We start from the raw sequence: 17,189 nt of genomic DNA, 5'->3' as shown, positions 1-17,189 counted from the left end.
TCAGGGGCATTAAGGAACCTACTCCTGAGATCATTGTTGCACCATATGCTAGCTAACTTGGATGCAGATTCAAAAAATGAATTAAATTAAATTAAATGAAGTAGAAAGAAAAGGAGGCAACAGCAGAGCATGGGGGAGGGGCAGAGCAGCTGGTGAAAGGGAATAAGGGTCTATCCTTACCACTTCGCAGCTCATGCAGGTGGCTCTGGGTTAAATCTGTCCTCTCCCCCACCATGCAGTCTTCTGAGGAGTGGGGGGGACAATAGCAGCAGGCAGGGGGAGGGGAGAGCACACCTCTCCTGGTGCAGGGACGGCCACTTTAACAAATGCGCTTGAATAGAGCCCAAAGGCACTGGAGGAGGTTGATCTGTTACTCCTGGATACGAAGTAAGGATAAAGGATGGGGCCTTTCTAAGATTGCTTTGGTGTCAGCAAGAATTGTGTAGAATTAACAGGGTCAAGGAAGCCACTTCAATCCAAATCCCTAATTAAGAGTTTGGAAAGACTTCCTCTCCCAACACCCGTCCCTGTTCCTCAAAGGGACGCGTTCGGGTAAATTGCTCAGCAAGAGCCAGGCACATGGGTCTCAGTCAATGGTACCTTTCATTAAGCAGCTCCCAGGCACCCAGCATGGCCAAGCACTTGGGAAATAGCAGAAATAGTGGAACGGAATGAATGAGCTCATTGGCCGAAGGGTCCAGGTCTAATTTCATGGTCCAGGTCCCATCACCGGGGTCCAATCCAAGCTGTTGATTTGTGCAGAGCCAGATACGAAGCCTTCACTCTCTTACTTCCCAGGAGATCCTGGCCTTGCAAACCTTCTGTGAGCCATCTTGTGCTGCCTGTTGAGACAAGTTGGTCCCGGTCGCGTAGTGGTGCACCTGGGGATCATGGGAACCTGGGAGGAACCACCGGACACGTTAACTTGAGAAGGGAAAGGAGTGTGGTGTCCAGGAGCAGAGCAGGGCAGGAAGTGGGAGAGAAGAGAATCCCTTGGACAGACCTAGAAACCAGGGAGCTGAAAGTCAGAACAACAGAGCTCAGGGACACCTTGTGCCTTACTGCTCAAAGAAATGGTCTGTGGACAATGACACCGGCATCTCCTAGAATCTTCTCTAAAATGCAGAATCGCCCTCCCCACCTCAGGCCTACTGACTCAGTCTGCATTTTAACAAAATGCCCGGGTTTGCTGCAGCTACAGTGAACGTTTGAGTCGCACGGACCCAACTGGCTGCAGTGGAGACAGCAGAGGGCAGTATTGCAGAGCTCACCAGAGTGGCCACAGGGAGGACGGCTGGGGACGTCACACGAGGCAGTTCTTGGTGAGAACTTTGGGCAAATGCTGGGGTATCTTCTTTGCACGAAGACAAACGGCTTGTGTCAAAAGTTAAAAATGAAAAATTCAGCCGAGTACATTTTAAAGATCTTTCTTGGCTTTATTCATGAGTCAGGCAGCATTCCATGTGCACATTGAAAGAAGTTCTGAGGAGCAGTACAGAATGAGCGACTTTCACAGGCAGAAGGGAGCAGGACAAGTTACTAGCAAAGAGCCGGATCGTTTCAGGCAAGATCACCTTCCTTTAGGGGACAGCAAGGGTCTGTCGGGCAGGTGACTTCACTAGGAATGAGGTAATTCCAGATTGACTGGTTCAACCTAGGAGAGGTTGAAACTGTGGTTAAGTTAGGTATTAAGTCTTGGTTTGGCAACACGGGCACAAGTGACTCCATTTTTGGGTGGTTTTCCTTCTCTTTTTCTTTTAATGTTTATTTAGTTTTGAGAGAGAGAGAGAGACAGAGCTTACGTGGGGGAGGGGCAGAGACAGAGGGAGACACAGAATCTGAAGCAGGATCCAGGCTCCGAGCCGTCGGCACAGAGTCCAACACAGGGCTTGAACCCGTGACCCGCGAGAGGATGACCCGAGCCAAAGTCAGACACTTGATCAACTAAGCCACCCAGGTGCTCCTCCTTTTTTTTTTTTTTTAACACTTGAGTTCGCTGATAATCACCCCACTACGTTTTGATGTATGGAAACACATGAGAGGCCAGGGAATCCGTGAGAATCAGGCTTGGTCCTTGTACTGGAACTCCCAGAAGAAGGTATCGTCTCGGTGTAAGGTGTCAGGTATCCTTGAGGCCAACCCAGCTGCAACTGGGTTGTTCAGAGGCTTTGGTGCAAGAACACTTTGGTCTGGTGCTCCGCTGTCACCATCTTGATATTATTACATTCTCAATAATGTCACCTTGCAACCTGTGTCTTTTGAATGAAGTCCTTTACAGTGCAGTATGCATGGTCCATCCTGTTCTGGCTGCGTCCTCCAAATGAAGCATTCATGGTACCCCATGAGTACAGAATTCAGTGGATCAACGATGCGTAGGAGTTCGCGGAGACTCAAAATGACTACAAAGGAATTGTGTCACGAAACCCACTGGCTTCCAGAGAGTGTTGGAAAAATGTGTGTGCACAAGAAGTAAAATAAAACTGGGGCGCCTGCGTGGCCCAGTCGGATGAGCGTCCGACTTCGGCTCAGGTCATGATCTCACAGTCTGTGAGTTCGAGCCCCGCATCGGGCTCTGTGCTGATGGCTCAGAGCCCGGAGCCTGCTTCCGATTCTATGTCTCCCTCTGTCTCTGACTCTCCCCTGTTCATGCTCTGTCTCTCTCTGCCTCAAAAATAAATAAAAACACTAAAAAAACAAACAAACAAAAAACAAAGAAGTAAAATAAAACAGTTGGGGCGCCTGGGTGGCCCAGTCGGATGAGCGTCCGGCTTCGGCTCAGGTCGTGATCTCACGGTCTGTGAGTTTAAGACCCGCATCAGGCTCTGTGCTGACAGCTCGGAGCCCGGAGCCTGCTTCGGATTCTGTGTCTCCCTCTCTCTCTGCCCCTCCCCCGCTCATGCTTGGTCTCTGTCAAAAATAAATCAACGTTAAAAAATAAATAAAAATAAATAAAACAGTTAAGTGAGGTGTGTTTTTTTGCATTATTTCTATTACTCTGACAAAGACAAAATGCACATGTATCTATAAGCTAAAAAAAAACACGAATTGAGTAATTTCAGTTACCCCCCAAATGAAATAAATATTCTTATATTTCATTCAAAACTGACTGGCGTTGCAAATATAAACAACAAAATTCACAATGATAACAGAAACGTTTAATTTTCTTTACTTAGAACATTTAATAGCAACTTAAAAAAAAATCATCCCAAATACAGAAAGACTGCAGAATAAAGGGAAAAGGTTTATATTTTAGTGCATTTAATGGCACTTTTTCCCTGCATTTTGAACAAGGCGGGGGGGTGGGGTCGTACATTTTCATTCTGCACTCAGTCCAACAAATGAACTATCTAGCACTGCCTGGAGAGAGAGAGAGGCAGGGAGTAATTGGCGTTGGCGATCTGGACCGTCAAAGATGAGGATTTGCCTCAGGTCTTCAAGTAACTAGACCCAGTCCAAACTCGATCCTGGGAGAGGTGTGCCTGTTCCTTAGCAGCGAGGACTATGCTTATTTATGGTATAAAGTGACATTTCTTTTCCCTTACTGCTCTCCCCCAGAGATGCTCTTTGATTCCATTGATGCGTGTGTGTGTGTGTCCTCGAGAAAACCTCTTCTTCTGCCAAGAAAGAGCAAGGGAAAAGGGAAGGACACTGCACGCAGAAAGCAGACCGTCCCGTTGGAGGGTGCAAGCTAATCAGAGGTGAGGCTGGGATGGGACCACAGGTAGGGCTGAAGGGGATGGTCGGTGTCTTAGGGAGTCCAGGCTATCTTGTGGTAACAAACAAAACCCAAACTTTCTTATGCATGTGTAGTGTAAACCAGGCAGCTGCCTTCCATGCAATGGCTTGGACCCAGGTCGCTTTTGTTACGTGGCTCCACTTCTCAGGGTCCCTCACTTCCTGTCCCATCAATTCCATCCATTTTCTATTGGCTAAAACCAGTCCCATGGCCCCAACGAAATGAAAAAGGAGCTGACAGAGGTAGCTTTTTTATTGGCCCGTGCATTGGGCAGGGCTCTACAGAGACAGACAAAGAGGAGGTGCACACGCGTGCGCCCACACGCGCACGCACACGCACACACACACACACACACACACACAGATTTATTATAAGGAATTGGCTCATGTAATTATGGAAGCTGACAAGTCCCAAGATCTGAGACCCAGGATTGCTGTTGGCGTCTGAAGACAGGAAAGGAACAAATGTCCCAGCTCAAAAGGAGTCAGACAGAAGTAATTCTCCCATATTTGTGGGAGGGTGAGCCTGCTCACATTTTCACCTGATTGGATGCAGCCCACACACATTAGGGAGGATAATCTGCTTTACTCAGTCTACTGATTCAAATGTTAGTCTTACCCAGAAAACCCTCACAGACACACACAGAAGAGTGTGGGATCGCACATCGGGACACCACCGTGCCCCAGTCAAGTTGACACAGAAAATTAACCGGGACAGACAGCCCAGGAGGAAAATGAGAGTGGCGAACACGTGGTATTTTCTTCCACAGAAGAGGGCTAGACGGCAGGGAAGGCTGGTTTGAGGTAGAAGGAAAGTCATCTGTAGGGGGGCAGTGCCCAGAATGGGGAGCACATCCTTGAAGGGCCTTCTCAGCTGCAGGCCCACACAAGGCTTGGAGGAGGGGAACACACAGCAGAAATGTGTAAGTTTTGTCAGCGCCAGGCCCGGGGCCTCCCACCTTCCTGCAACGGAAGACACTAGTGAGAACATTTTGCCCGTTTGATGGTTCTATTAGCTCCTATGACACAGGTAGGACTTGAAGAGTTGCACACAAAGGGAGTACGGTTGCTCAGCTCCCCCAGGAAAGGCTTGGGAGGGACTCTTTTTATGTGGCAAAGTTTCTGGCTCACTCCTGAGGGGTAAGCCTGGCCCCATATTCCCAGGAAACCTAATGAGCATGCTCCTCAGAGAGGAGGCCAGAATTTGGGGTGGGGAGAAGTTGAAACCCCAGAAAATCGGGCATGGATGTGGGAGCAAGAGTCAGAGACAGCACAAATTAACTCCACAGACACACTGAAACGCCAGAAGGAGCCCGTGATCCTAGGCTCTTCCCCTTTGTATCTCGATTGTCCAGGCCAATGGAACAGGCATTGTCCGACAGTTTAACGTTGATGGTCCTCTCAAATCTTTATTTAAACAAGAAAACATCGTTTGATCACATCTTCTGGTGGGAAGAATGCATGTGTATCTATGTATGGGCGCTGAGAAACAACCAAGGATATAAAATAAAATATCAACTGTAGTTTTTTATTTAAGTAAAATTAATTATTTGTTTGTTTGTTTGTAAGTTTATTTATTTATTTTGGGGCACCTGGGCGGCTCAGTTGGTTAAACATCTAACTTCAGCTCAGGTCTTGATCTCACAGTTTGTGGGTTTGAGCCCCACATTGGGCTCTGTGCTGACAGCTCAGAGCTTGGAGCCTGCCTCGGATTCTGTGTTTCCCTCTCTCGGTGTCCCTCCCTGACTCGCACCCTTTCTCTCTCTCTCTCTCTCTCTTAAAAATAAATGAACATTTAAAAAAATGTTTTTAAGTTTATTTGTTTATGTTGAGAGAGACGAAGACAACGTGAGTGGGAGAGGGGCAGAGAGAGAGGGAATCCCAAGGAGGCTCCACACTTCCAGTGCAAAGCCCAATGAGGGGACTTGAACTCACAAAACTGTAAAATCATGACCTGAGCCGAAACCAAGAGTCGGATGCTTAACCAACTGAGCCACCCAAGCATCCCTTAACTCTAATTTTTTAAAAGTTAATTTGAAAATCCTTGTAGATGCCCCAACAGCACACTTTCTTCCATCCCATATAACCAGAGCTCCTGTCTGGCTGATGAAGGCAAGTCCCAGCCATCCTCAAGTTTCACTCCTGAGTTAGAAGAGCTCATCTCAGGGCCATAGGAGGCCAGGAACAATGGGCGCCATGACCACTAGCCACGTTGCAATCCAGGCTACTCCAGCAGATCTGGCTGAAAGAGAAAGAAAATGCCAAACAGTTAGGTGTCTAGAGTTCAGGGAGGGAAGGATTACTTCCCCTCTCTGTTTTTCCACCCCACTCACCATCTACATCTACTAAGAGGAAAAAAGAGAACGGGAAGAGAGAAAAGAAGGGAAGAGAAGAGAAGGGGTAAGAACAGAGGGGAGGAGGGAGCAGAAAATTAAAAGACAAAGAGAATGGGTGATAAATTAGGGATGCTTTTCTAGAATAATTTGGGTGGCTAAAAAGTGACTAGAGTGGTTTAGCACTTCCAAAATAAAAAGGGCTATATTATTGTTTTCCTCCTCTCTGTAGATGAGCGGTCACCCTCATTTTATAAAGGACAGGGGCTGTGTTTCTTCCTTTTTCTGGCTCTCAGGATGTGCCGGTGATATGAAGGTAGTCTCATGGCCAGACGCCAAACTGTCCCATCAGGTCTGTGGTGGCAGGAGAGACTAGAAGAGGCATGGCCAGTCGGTTGGGAAGAATGAAGAAGTATACAGTGTCCATAGTCTGCATGTGGGAGCAGAGGTGAAGAAATCAGTACAGGTGGGAGAGTAGACCGGGTCCGGGAAGACCGTGAAAGAGCAGTGTCTCTGAGGGCCATGGTCCCTGGTGCCTGACGGGAAACTCAGGTAAATGTTGGCACCACAGGCGTGAGTTATTCTGGAAGGATATGGATATGGATATAGATTCTCAGGGATGTGGTTTCAGAGGTATGGAAAGTACAGGGCCCAGAATGCTGGAGATAGTAATTCAAATTTATTAAGGGGTCCCCCAAACTCCTAGTATCTCCAGAATTGAAGGAACTGGGTGTAATTTAAGTACCATTCATTGAAGATTCATCAGGCACTGTGCTAGGCAGGTTATCTGTACTATCTCATTTAATCCTTATACAGCATGAGATAAGGATTACTATTTTGTCTGTTTATTAGGAAGGACACGACTTGGCGAAGGACGTGACTTGGAGAATCGAAGTAACTTGCTTCACTAGTAAGTGACAATTCCGGGATTAACCCCAGGTGTCTGACTCTAAAGCCTACGAGCTTACTGCCTGATCCCAGCTACCCCTCTACGGGACTTGCGTGGGCTTGATAGAGAGCCAAGAGAGACGCTCAAGTGAATGGATCCTCCCAAGAGACAGAGGATCTGAAACATGAAACCCAGAGTCTGTCTTTCTAAAGAGCAGAGAGTCTCTACCTTAGGATAAGGCCCTCGTTCCTGTTTAGTGCCTGTCTGGTTTGTGCTCCTCTACCCGGCCCTTCTTGCCTTTGTTAACTTAGGCCGTCTCCCAGAAACCCCTCTATGCACCTGCTCAACTGGGTCTGGTGTACTCTCCCACTTGCACTTTTCCCCTGCTCAATGCTGACATCTGATTGTCCTACAATTCCCCAGACCTCAGATTCTAGGACCATGCATTGTTAGAGCTGGGTAGGAGTGTCAGCCCCCCTTTGCAAGCAAGGACGATAAGCTCCACAAAAGCCAGGCGAGCTTGCTGAGAGGCGGTGGCAGAGCCCGGGGTGGAACCCGTCTCCCAGGTCTCACAGATGCCTTTGGGATTCTCCACCCAAGCAGGATGCTGAATAGGATTCCCACAGCTTTCTTGAATCAAGAGCAAACTAGTTACCCGTACCCCGCCTCGGCTCCCTTGGGAATATTTCTTACCCAGGGTACAGGGTAAAGTGAAGTAGACTGTGTCATTCTTGCTGCTCACAGCATTGCTGACTTGGCAGGTGTAACTCCTGGAGTAATTCTGTGGATTAACGGTGATTTCAAGCACATTACTATGGATCTGCTTTGGAAATGGTCTCGAGTCCCCATACCAGCTTGCAGACAGGCCTTCGATCTCACATGACAGTTTCAGATGACATCTGTTGCTCTCTTCCGGTATCTTCTCAATCTTTATGACAGGTTTAGGTACTGGATCTGAAGACGAGGAGCATGTTGTAAGATGAGACGATGGGTTTATGCATTTATGAGGCACTGATGCTACAAGCGTTTGGCTAACAAAATACAAAGGGAGCTAGGTAGGGACGGGAAGTGGTGTCATGGAGAAGAGGCCCCTACAGAGGGAGCCAGTGAGCAGCTTTGACGTCTGGAGGCTCAGACTGGAAGGGCTGCTCCTTAGGGGTGAAGCTAAAATGGATATGGTATGTATGTTGGGGGTGGGGGAAGCCATGCACCCAGAACCAAAATGGGGTTATGACTATGTGTGGGCCGGAAAGGACAGCAGAGATTGGTTGGAATCAGACTTGGTATCCCAACTGTCTGAGCTCCTTGGGGATCCTTCTCCAGCACCAGCCCAGAGTTGGCATCTTGGCCCATCTGTCCTTCACGAGCACTTGGGCTCAGGTTCAGCAAGAGTCCTGGGGTAAGAGGTGCCACCCAGCACACTGCAAAGCCCTTTCCTGGACTCTGGCAGAGCTACAGAGAAGAGCCTCCTGTAACTCCCAGCACGCATAAGCCATGATGCACAGCATTGTATCCGTTATCTTTGGTATCTCAGGGTTTAGTACAGGGCCTGCCACATAGCAGGAATTCTGTAAGTGTCTGACAAAAGGATGGATGGATGGATGGATGGAGTAGTTATGAGATACAAAGGACAAAACAGTAGCTTTGGAGTGAGACCAGCCTGGGTCCTGGCTCTCATGGAGTGACGTTATCAAGGTAATTAACCCCTCAACTTTCCTTCCCATTGGTAAACTGACTCCACCTCATAGCACAATGTTAGTGAGATAAAATGGCATCCTCCAGGGGGAAGTGCTTTCTGCAGGGCACAAGTGTTATATGCATGTTGGAGGTCACATCATCGTTACCGCTGTCATCCTGCCACCAGATGGGCTAAAAAGTAATCTCAGCATCTGTTCCTTCCTTTGCCATGGCCCCTTTACCTGAGACCCGCTGGCGCCTTTCCATTCTGGCCACGGATGAAACCCCTGCAAAGTCAGTGCCGCTCGTGTGTCAAAGGATTAAATGCGTCAGAGAACTGACGAGCCCAGAGCTTGCCTCTGGCTGCAAGGGTGTGGGGTGAGATGGGAGGGTTCTGCCTGTCTGGTCTCCCTGACTCTAGGCCCATCTCCAATGTGAAATCCCCCTCAGATTGCTGGACTTCCCCTGCACATTTTCATAATGTTTTTTGGCATTTCCTGTGGTCTAGCCTTGTCTTCCATCTCGTCCACATTTTACACGCTGAGAAGCATGCACTGGGGCACTTTGTGGATGGGATTTTTTGAGCCAGCAGAGAGTCTGGCTCTAAGATGCCCCCCTTGAGCTATCAGAAATTCAAGGTCTGCACTGAAGAATGAGTTTCCTGATGGTCTTATCTTCAGACACACGCGCTTACCTCACACCAGCTTTGGGAATTTAAAATATTCAGAAATGTTGCAAGCTGATTATGAAACCATTAGGAACTTGGAATTGGCCATGGTGGGACTATTTACCACAGAAATTGGTAAATGATACAAATTTGGGCTTTTCTTAAGACCACTGTAAGAGACTTTGACTCTTTCCTGTTCCCAGAATCTTCAAAAACGTCCCGAATTTTCAGGCCCATGTGACTTTGAGGAAGTGAGAAAGAAGGGGCCTCCAGCCTCTTAGAACAGGGACGGTTGAGCTGGTGGGACCTGATTGTGCATGACACTCTTCATTTACACTGTTTCGGGGGAGAAAGAACATTACAGACATATTCTGAGTATTTTCTAGAGATTTTGTATTTATATTTCTGGTAATTATCTGGTAGAAGGAAACTGCATGATAAAATGATTTGGTTTGGAAAGGAACCCTTGTTTTCATTTTTTGATGTTTTACTCTCATTATTGACTTTGATTCTCATGACATCCTAAAAGCAAGATATAATTATCCTCATAATATGGGGACTCCACAGCTCTCAGGTCTCACCTGTCTGGGATGTCTGCCCTGCCCCTCTTCTCTAATAATTGCTTACCTCGACACCAGGGAGGAGTCCCCAGGAGCCATGTTTCTGCTTTATAGCCTGACCCTTCGTGCCGTAAATGTTTTCATCAGATACACGTATCTGAACCAACTCGGGCTAATCAGCTTCTCTCTTCAAATTCTGAGAATTTAGGGGTGCCTGGGTGACTCGGTCGATTAAGTGGCTCTTGATTTCAGCTCAGGTCATGATCTCACAGTTCGTGAGATCAAGCCCCATGTTGGGCTCTGTGCTAACAGTGTAGAGCCTGCTTGGGATTCTCTCTCTCCCTCTCTTTCTGCCCCTCCCTGCTCATGCTCTCTCTTTCTCTCAAAATAAATAAATAAACTTTAAAAAATAAATAAATTCAAGGCCCCCCGGGTGGCTCAGTTGGTTGAGCGACCGATTTCGGCTCAGGTCGTGATCTCACGGTTTGTGAGTTGGAGCCCCATGTCGGGCTCTGTGCTGACGGCTCAGAGCCTGGAGCCTGCTTCGGATTCTGTGTCTCCCTCTCTCTCTGCCTCTCCCCCACTCATGCTCTACCCCGTCTCAGAAATAAATAAACATTAAAAAAATAATAATAAATAAATTCTGATAAACCAAGAGTCACAAAAGTCTAGGCCTTGAGAGTAAGTCATGTAAATGGCAGGGATCCAGAGGCCTAGTCTACAGATTCCTGAGGGTGGGGACTCTAGACTGGCCTCATTCTTCCTCTGTTCAGCCCTTCCTGCCTCTTTTAGGTCCCTTGAATTGCTTTAAATAGGTCTAGTTTCTTTAATAGACTTTTTTTTTTTTTTTTTTTGCCAAATTTGTATCAAACTAGTATCTGCTACTTTGCCATCAAAAGAGATTTACCTAATATGGTGATGTTAAGATCTTTCTCCAAGGTCACACAGCTAGTAAGGGAGCTAGTATCCAGAGTTTAACCCAGGTTTGTCTGCTTCCAAATTTAATATTAGTCCTTATTCCACATATACCAGTTAGGCTGGAGCTGTGAGTGGAAGTTTTTGTCCCATCCATTCTGAAAGGTAAACAGCCTTGCTTTAACATTCCCTGCCCCATTCTGTATCTCTTGTAGCTTTCTCCTTGAGTCTCATGAAGTCTGTGTTCAGGTATATCATTAAGATAAGCTCAGAGGGGCGCCTGGGTGGCGCAGTCGGTTAAGCGTCCGACTTCAGCCAGGTCACGATCTCGCGGTCCGTGAGTTCGAGCCCCGCGTCGGGCTCTGGGCTGATGGCTCAGAGCCTGGAGCCTGTTTCCGATTCTGTGTCTCCCTCTCTCTCTGCCCCTCCCCCGTGCATGCTCTGTCTCTCTCTGTCCCCAAAATAAATAAAAAACGTTGAAAAAAATTTTTTTTAAAAAAAGATAAGCTCAGAACTGATTTGGGTTGATCACAGAAGAGCGTGAAGAGAAGAGAGAAGAAACCATTTCTGTGGTTTTCCCTCTCTTCACAGTTTTAAATGTCCCAAGGCTCCCAGTTTGGGTTCTGCCGGCCCAGGCTCACTCCCCAGAGGAACGGGCTCTGGGAGAAATGAATTAAGCCTGTCCTGAAGTTCCTCCTCCCAGAGAGGGTCCCCATGAGCCCAGGGAAACCTCCCAGTGGTCCATCTGGGGCCCTGGAGTGGGGCTCCCCAAACTCACCCAACACCTTCAGTGAGATGTACTTAGATATCTCTTTCCCAGACTCCTTCAACACCTTCAGGATGTAGGTGCTGCTGTCCTCCTTCTGGACATTATAGATGAAGAGTGTATGGTCAACCCCAAGACGGACCCTGTCCTTAAACTGAGACTTGAAGTATTTAGGGTCTTTGGACTCCTGTTCTACAATCTTCTGGTTGTCGTTGTAAAACCAGGCTAATTGTTTGTAGTTATGAGTCACATTGGAGATTTTCAGAGTCACGTTGCTGCCAGAGATGACAGTCATTTGATCTGAAGCATCTGTGAATGAAAATGAGAGCCGTCTTAGAGAGGGCAGAGCGGCCCGGCGGCCCAGGCTTTGGCCTGAGGTGTGGGACAGGGAAGAAGGATGGGGTTTCTGCTTGGAAGCAGTGAGTATGGTTTTCACTAGGAGGCCTGGCCTCTGATCCAGAATTCAGTGAAAGCTGCAGCTTGAGGAATGGGCAATGGGATGTTGCTGATAATTCACCTAGTTCTGCCCCAGACCAGACAGAAAAACGACCCTGAGGCTGGCCTCCGCTCTCTCCCTTGCTCTCATACCAGTAGATTTTCAAATAAAATGGTGACAAGTCACATCCCCTCTCTGGGCTTGTGTTCCCTGATCTTTCAGTTGAATTCTCTAGGAGTAGGTGGGAAGTAGAGAAGACGCAAAGTTCGAAACGAATGACAGTCAGAGCTGTTCAGTGGCAACGTATTCTAGAAGCATGAAGACATTTCGTTCATAGCGAGATGATGCTAGTTTTCTGGCGTTCGTAATTTTTGTAGTATTTCTCAGCTTTGGGAAACTTGTGACACGTTGAGACTTCTTTTCTCATTCTAACTAACCTCATGTTTGTTCCTATTTGTGTTTGCTCTTCTGTTCTTTTTTCGTGCGGGCACCCAAACCTTGTTTGGCTACGGCAAGGAAAAGACAAGATGATAGCCAGGAAGGTGCAAGAGGAAGGGGAGATCTGTTGACTCATTGTGGAGGGAGAAGAACAAAGAAGACAGAGGTGGATAGATAGTTATCAACATCTACCTATAGGCTGAGAAAAAGCAGTAGAAAGAACCTACTGGTAGAGGAAAGAGGAAGTATGGTCTACATTAACTCTGGCCTCGTATTCTATCACACAAAACCTCAGCTTATTGTTGAACATTATATAGATATCTAGCTGCTCACTTTCCACAAGTCTATCATTTCCAAAAGCACTCTCTTCAGCTCGTAAAAGATTAAAACTGCCTGTGTCCCCAGAGCTTTCAAGTTTCTATTCATTAGTTCTTCCAAGCATCCAGGTCTCCATTCCACAAACATGTTTCGAGCACTTACTCTGTGCCTAGTGCCTCTGCAGACATACTTAGGCATTCATTTCCACGGCCCTTCTGATTGACCCATTCCACACATTATGATCTCTGTGACGTAATCAATTCAGGGCCAATAATGGTATTGGAACCACTGTATGCCTGGCACTGTGCGAGGCTCTGATATCAGCCATGCAGACAGGAACTCTGGTCTCCCGGGGCGTGCAGCAAATCAGGACACTGCCCCCAGGATTTTCAAATCGCCAGACATATGTCCTGGACTTGTTCCCATTCTGTTACTTGTTTCCACGTGAATTAATGGAAGTGGTGGCAAGAGAGAGCCTAGATCGATGTTTTTCAGACTTGGCACACTATTGGCATTTTAGGCCAGATCATTCCTTGTTGTAGGGCCTGTCCTTGTGCATTACAGGATGTTCAGCAGAATTCCCGGCCCCTGCCCACTACATACCAGCAGCATTTCTCCAGATGTGACAGTCAAAAGAGTCTCCAGATCCGGTCAAATGTCTCACCCCCATTCCAGCTGAGAACTACTGGCCTGGGTCATCCTGGGCAGACTCTCCAACAAGGGTCAGACATATGTTCAGGAAGACAGCTCACCCGCAATCAGCCACCACTTTATTTCTCGGTAAAGGTCTGAAAGGTCTCTCGATATGCACAAGAGATAACACAAAACTGCACCACTGGCCTAGGACATGTGGTGATGAGACAGAAAGGACCCAGCACCTCTGTTGAAACAGAGAACTTCCCTAAAGTTTCCTTGGAGAAAGAGCAAGGAGGATGAGTCCAATGAGAAAGAATGAAGACTACAGAGCATGTAGACTCAAGGTATGATCCAGGCCCAGTTACACCCTGCATCTTTCTCCTTGTGAGAATGGATGTTCCTTTCTAAGGACAAGAAGATCACGTCTGGCAAGAGTATCCCCAACGTGCTCAAAAGAACTTCAAAATTTATTGTGAAGGACGTGGAGAAACTGTAGCAGACACACAGTCGCGAATGTTGTGAGTTTCTCAAAGGCAAAGACCATGTCCTGCTCAATTTTAAATCCCCAAAATATTTGGTTGACGTCTGGTATTTAATACCCAACGGGTGGATGGATGGATGGATGGACGGACGGACGGACAGGACAAAATGTGTACATAAGTGCTCCCAGTTTACACATTGGATTTCCTTTAACATGTTTTGAGAGACTGTAAGTAGAAATTTGAGTTACTGTTTAATTACTCATAAGCAATGAACTGTGTTTCTTAAATATGATAGGTGCCCAAACTGGGCCAGTAGACTCCCGTCTTATGGCTGGATCCTGATAAATGAATAAAAGATGGCTATTATGATGTAGAAAGCAGAGGAGTAGGGGAGGAGGTGCTTGGGACTTCTCAAAAAAAAAAAAATCCAAAAACATAAAAACATAGAGCATTCAAGATTTCAGATACCAAAAATCAATGCAAAGCAGCTAAAAGAAACCTTGAAGTATAAAACCAGCAGCCTCAGATGGGCTGAGATCAGGCTTGAAAATCACAAGGGAAAGGAGAATTTTGTTTTGAACTAATGAAAACGTGGCCTGGAAAAGCAACATAAACCTCAAGATAGCAGCAGTAGAAAGAATGCTTGATTGGCCATTTAAAAAGAAATGAAAGATATTCTAGTCATCTAAAAGGCTTCTATAATTCATTCACAAGTTAAGGAAGAAATAAGGATTAATTTTACTAATACAGATTGCAAAATTAAAGAAGTGTTGTAATACAATTTGGGGTTCGAAGACGGCAGTTTAGTCTGATAATTGTCTACTAAATTCAGATAAACTGATCTTTCTTACCTATAATACACTTATGTATTCTTTCCGTTTTTAAAGTACATTGACAAAATCTTGATTTGCCTTCCTAACAATTACATGTGTTAGAAGATAGGGAAGTAACTGCAAAGAAAGCTACTATTTTGATTTAATTTTTTTTTAATTTAAACTTAAAACGAAGTTTTTATTTATTTATTTTGAGAGAGAGAGCGAGAGAGCAGGGGAGGGCCAGGAGAGAGGGAAAGAGAGAATCCCAAGCAGGTTCCGCATTGTCAGCATGGAGCCCGACACAGGGCTCCGTCCCATGATCCATGAGATCATGACCTAAGCCGAAATCACAAATCGGACACACAACCGACTGAGCCGCTGAGGCACCCCTATTTTGATTTAATTTCACAGGAAAAAGTAGTTGGTTACGTCTCTGGATGCTGAGGATAAAGTACCTGTGTTTACATGTAGTTTACAATAGAAAATGAAGCAGCTCTCTCCTGTGCCAACCCATATTTCTTGTCAGTACAGAAGCAAATTTAAAATGGGGAACATGGGGACTCAGACCAAAAGAATCATCATGTCATACCTAAGAGTCTGCTCTGGGAGGCAAAAGAGGCCCTACAGAGGAAGTTCTCCCCACTCTAAAGTCACATGGTTTCCAGCAAAACTATTAAGGAAGGAAAGAGGTGAGTTTTTAGGATACTAATATGGAGTTATCACGAGCTCTCTGATAAGGTCAACTATTTTAAGCTGTACAAACCTTTTAAGGAAGTAATTTCTAAAACTGAAGTGTAATTTACATACGACACTACGTTCGTTTCAGAGGTACAATATAATAATGCCTGAATACTTCTTCGGAGGAATAGTGAGAAAGGCAATAGCTAACCTCTCGCTTCTCAGCTGACCTGGAAAGAAAAGTACTGCGAGGTTGAGTAGTTGTAACGGAAAGGAACGTTCGCTCAGTCCCGGAGCACCGTGAGGGGAACCAGAACAAGCCCATGGCAGAGGAATGGCCTTTAACTCTTAGCAACTAGATGTTGGGGGTTCCTTTGATACTGAGGCTCCCAAGGCCTCTGCTCAGATCCTCATTCACAGACCCTAGAGAGGGCAAGCTTTCTTTCCTACAATTTAGATCTCTCTTTGGGAATGACAACATCATTTATCTTTGCTCAGGACACAGCCCCTGGCTAGAGGTCTCAGAGAACGCCACAGGGAGCAGGGTGTGTAACTAGCAGAAAATGAGGCAGCTTTCAGTTTGGAGCTGATATTCAAAATGGAAAAAAAAAAAAAAAAAAAAGGAAGGGGTGCCTGGGTGGCTCAGTCAGTTAAGCGTCCGACTTCGGTTCGGGTCATGCTCTCTCGGTCAGTGGGTTCAAGCCCCGAGTCACGCTCCGTGCGAACAGCTCGGAGCCTGGAGCCTGCTTCGGATTCTGTGTCTCCCTCTCTCTCTCCGCCCCTTCCCCACTTGTACTCTGTGTGTGTGTGTCTCTCTCTCCCAAAAATAAAAAATAAAAACGTTCTAGAAAATAAATAAATAAATAAATAAATAAATAAATAAAAATTAATAAACACAAAATGCAAAAAAAAAAAAAAAAAGAAAAGAAAAGAAAAGAAAAAAGCAACAACAACAACAGAAAAAGCAAAACACCAGACCTTCCCAGACCTCAAGCCATGGAACGAAATATAAGAAGCCTACTTCCCCATCTCCCCAGGGCCCTGTTTTTGTCATGACCCCATAGGAAAAGAGAGAGCCTTATCTCCAAGGCTCAGGAAGGTTCTCCACGGTGCTGCTACCAACATAGGTGTACCTGCTGTGTGGAGACCACACTCCACTCCCGGGGTTAAGCCCCACCTCATACCCCCTTTTCTATCTCACTGTGCCTCCCATATACGATCACAGGCACACAACGCACGTAAAGTACCTTGAATGTTTGCCAGGAGCAAACGAGGCAGCAGTAGAAGTCCCAGAGGTATAAACCACTCCTGCCTTTGGGGACGCATGTTATGTCCCAGGAACGCTGAAGACAGGCCAGACCCCGGGTTAGCAGCGGACTGAGGGCTCCAGAGCCCTTGAAATCATGGCCCAAGTTTAGAGGAAAACACCCACTTTTTGCTTTTACAAAAGCAAGCTCATGGGTGGAGTTTGGAGGTCAAAAACAGGAAGCCACCATATGTGACACCATAGCGGTGAAGTGAGCTAGTTTGAAGGCACAGTTGGTTCTGTTTTCTCGAGAGAGGATCCATAGCTACTACTGGGTTCTCAGAAGGGCCAGTGATTAGGGTTCCCTGATGGAGAATATCTGCTTTGGGCTTCCCAGGCAGGAATCACCCCAATTAATCCAGAAGGTAAAATTAGTCAGGGCCCACCAAACCTGCAGGGGATTTCCAGCCGGGGCCACGTCTAAGTCGTGAGACGAGTAGGTCATATATAAGTGTCATTCAGGACAGAATGTCTGGGAAATCAGGTCTCCCATGCCCTAAGCCCCACCCTCAGGCTCTTCCTCCTTGATGATAAAGTC

General features: G+C 46.5%; 1 protein-coding gene across 1 annotated transcript; it reads right to left on the bottom strand.

Annotated features, from left to right (window-relative positions):
- Positions 1 to 5,739: 5,739 nt before the first annotated feature.
- CD48 (CD48 molecule) lies at positions 5,740 to 16,769 on the bottom strand. Its single transcript, XM_030301860.1, has 4 exons — positions 16,593 to 16,769; positions 11,555 to 11,851; positions 7,651 to 7,911; positions 5,740 to 5,977 (listed from the first exon to the last, which is right to left on the bottom strand). Exons 1-4 carry the CDS (start codon positions 16,669 to 16,671, stop codon positions 5,898 to 5,900), a joined length of 717 nt encoding a protein of 238 aa, XP_030157720.1. The 5' UTR covers positions 16,672 to 16,769; the 3' UTR covers positions 5,740 to 5,897.
- Positions 16,770 to 17,189: the final 420 nt, after the last annotated feature.

This window comes from Lynx canadensis, chromosome F1, assembly GCF_007474595.2.
Source record: "Lynx canadensis isolate LIC74 chromosome F1, mLynCan4.pri.v2, whole genome shotgun sequence".
NCBI classification, from domain to species: domain Eukaryota; kingdom Metazoa; phylum Chordata; class Mammalia; order Carnivora; family Felidae; genus Lynx; species Lynx canadensis.
The sequence above is the reverse complement of the archived record's forward strand: the minus strand, read 5'-3'. Positions and strand labels throughout refer to the sequence as shown.

Excerpts from the sequence above, each read along its gene's own strand:
- CD48 (XM_030301860.1), bottom strand. The coding sequence starts at position 16,671 with ATGCGTCCCCAAAGGCAGGAGTGGTTTATACCTCTGGGACTTCTACTG. Across the intron at positions 11,852-16,592 it reads GCTCCTGGCAAACATTCAAG|ATGCTTCAGATCAAATGACT; the intron begins GTACTTTACGTG and ends TTTCATTCACAG. Across the intron at positions 5,978-7,650 it reads CACTTTACCCTGTACCCTGG|CCAGATCTGCTGGAGTAGCC; the intron begins GTAAGAAATATT and ends TTTCTCTTTCAG.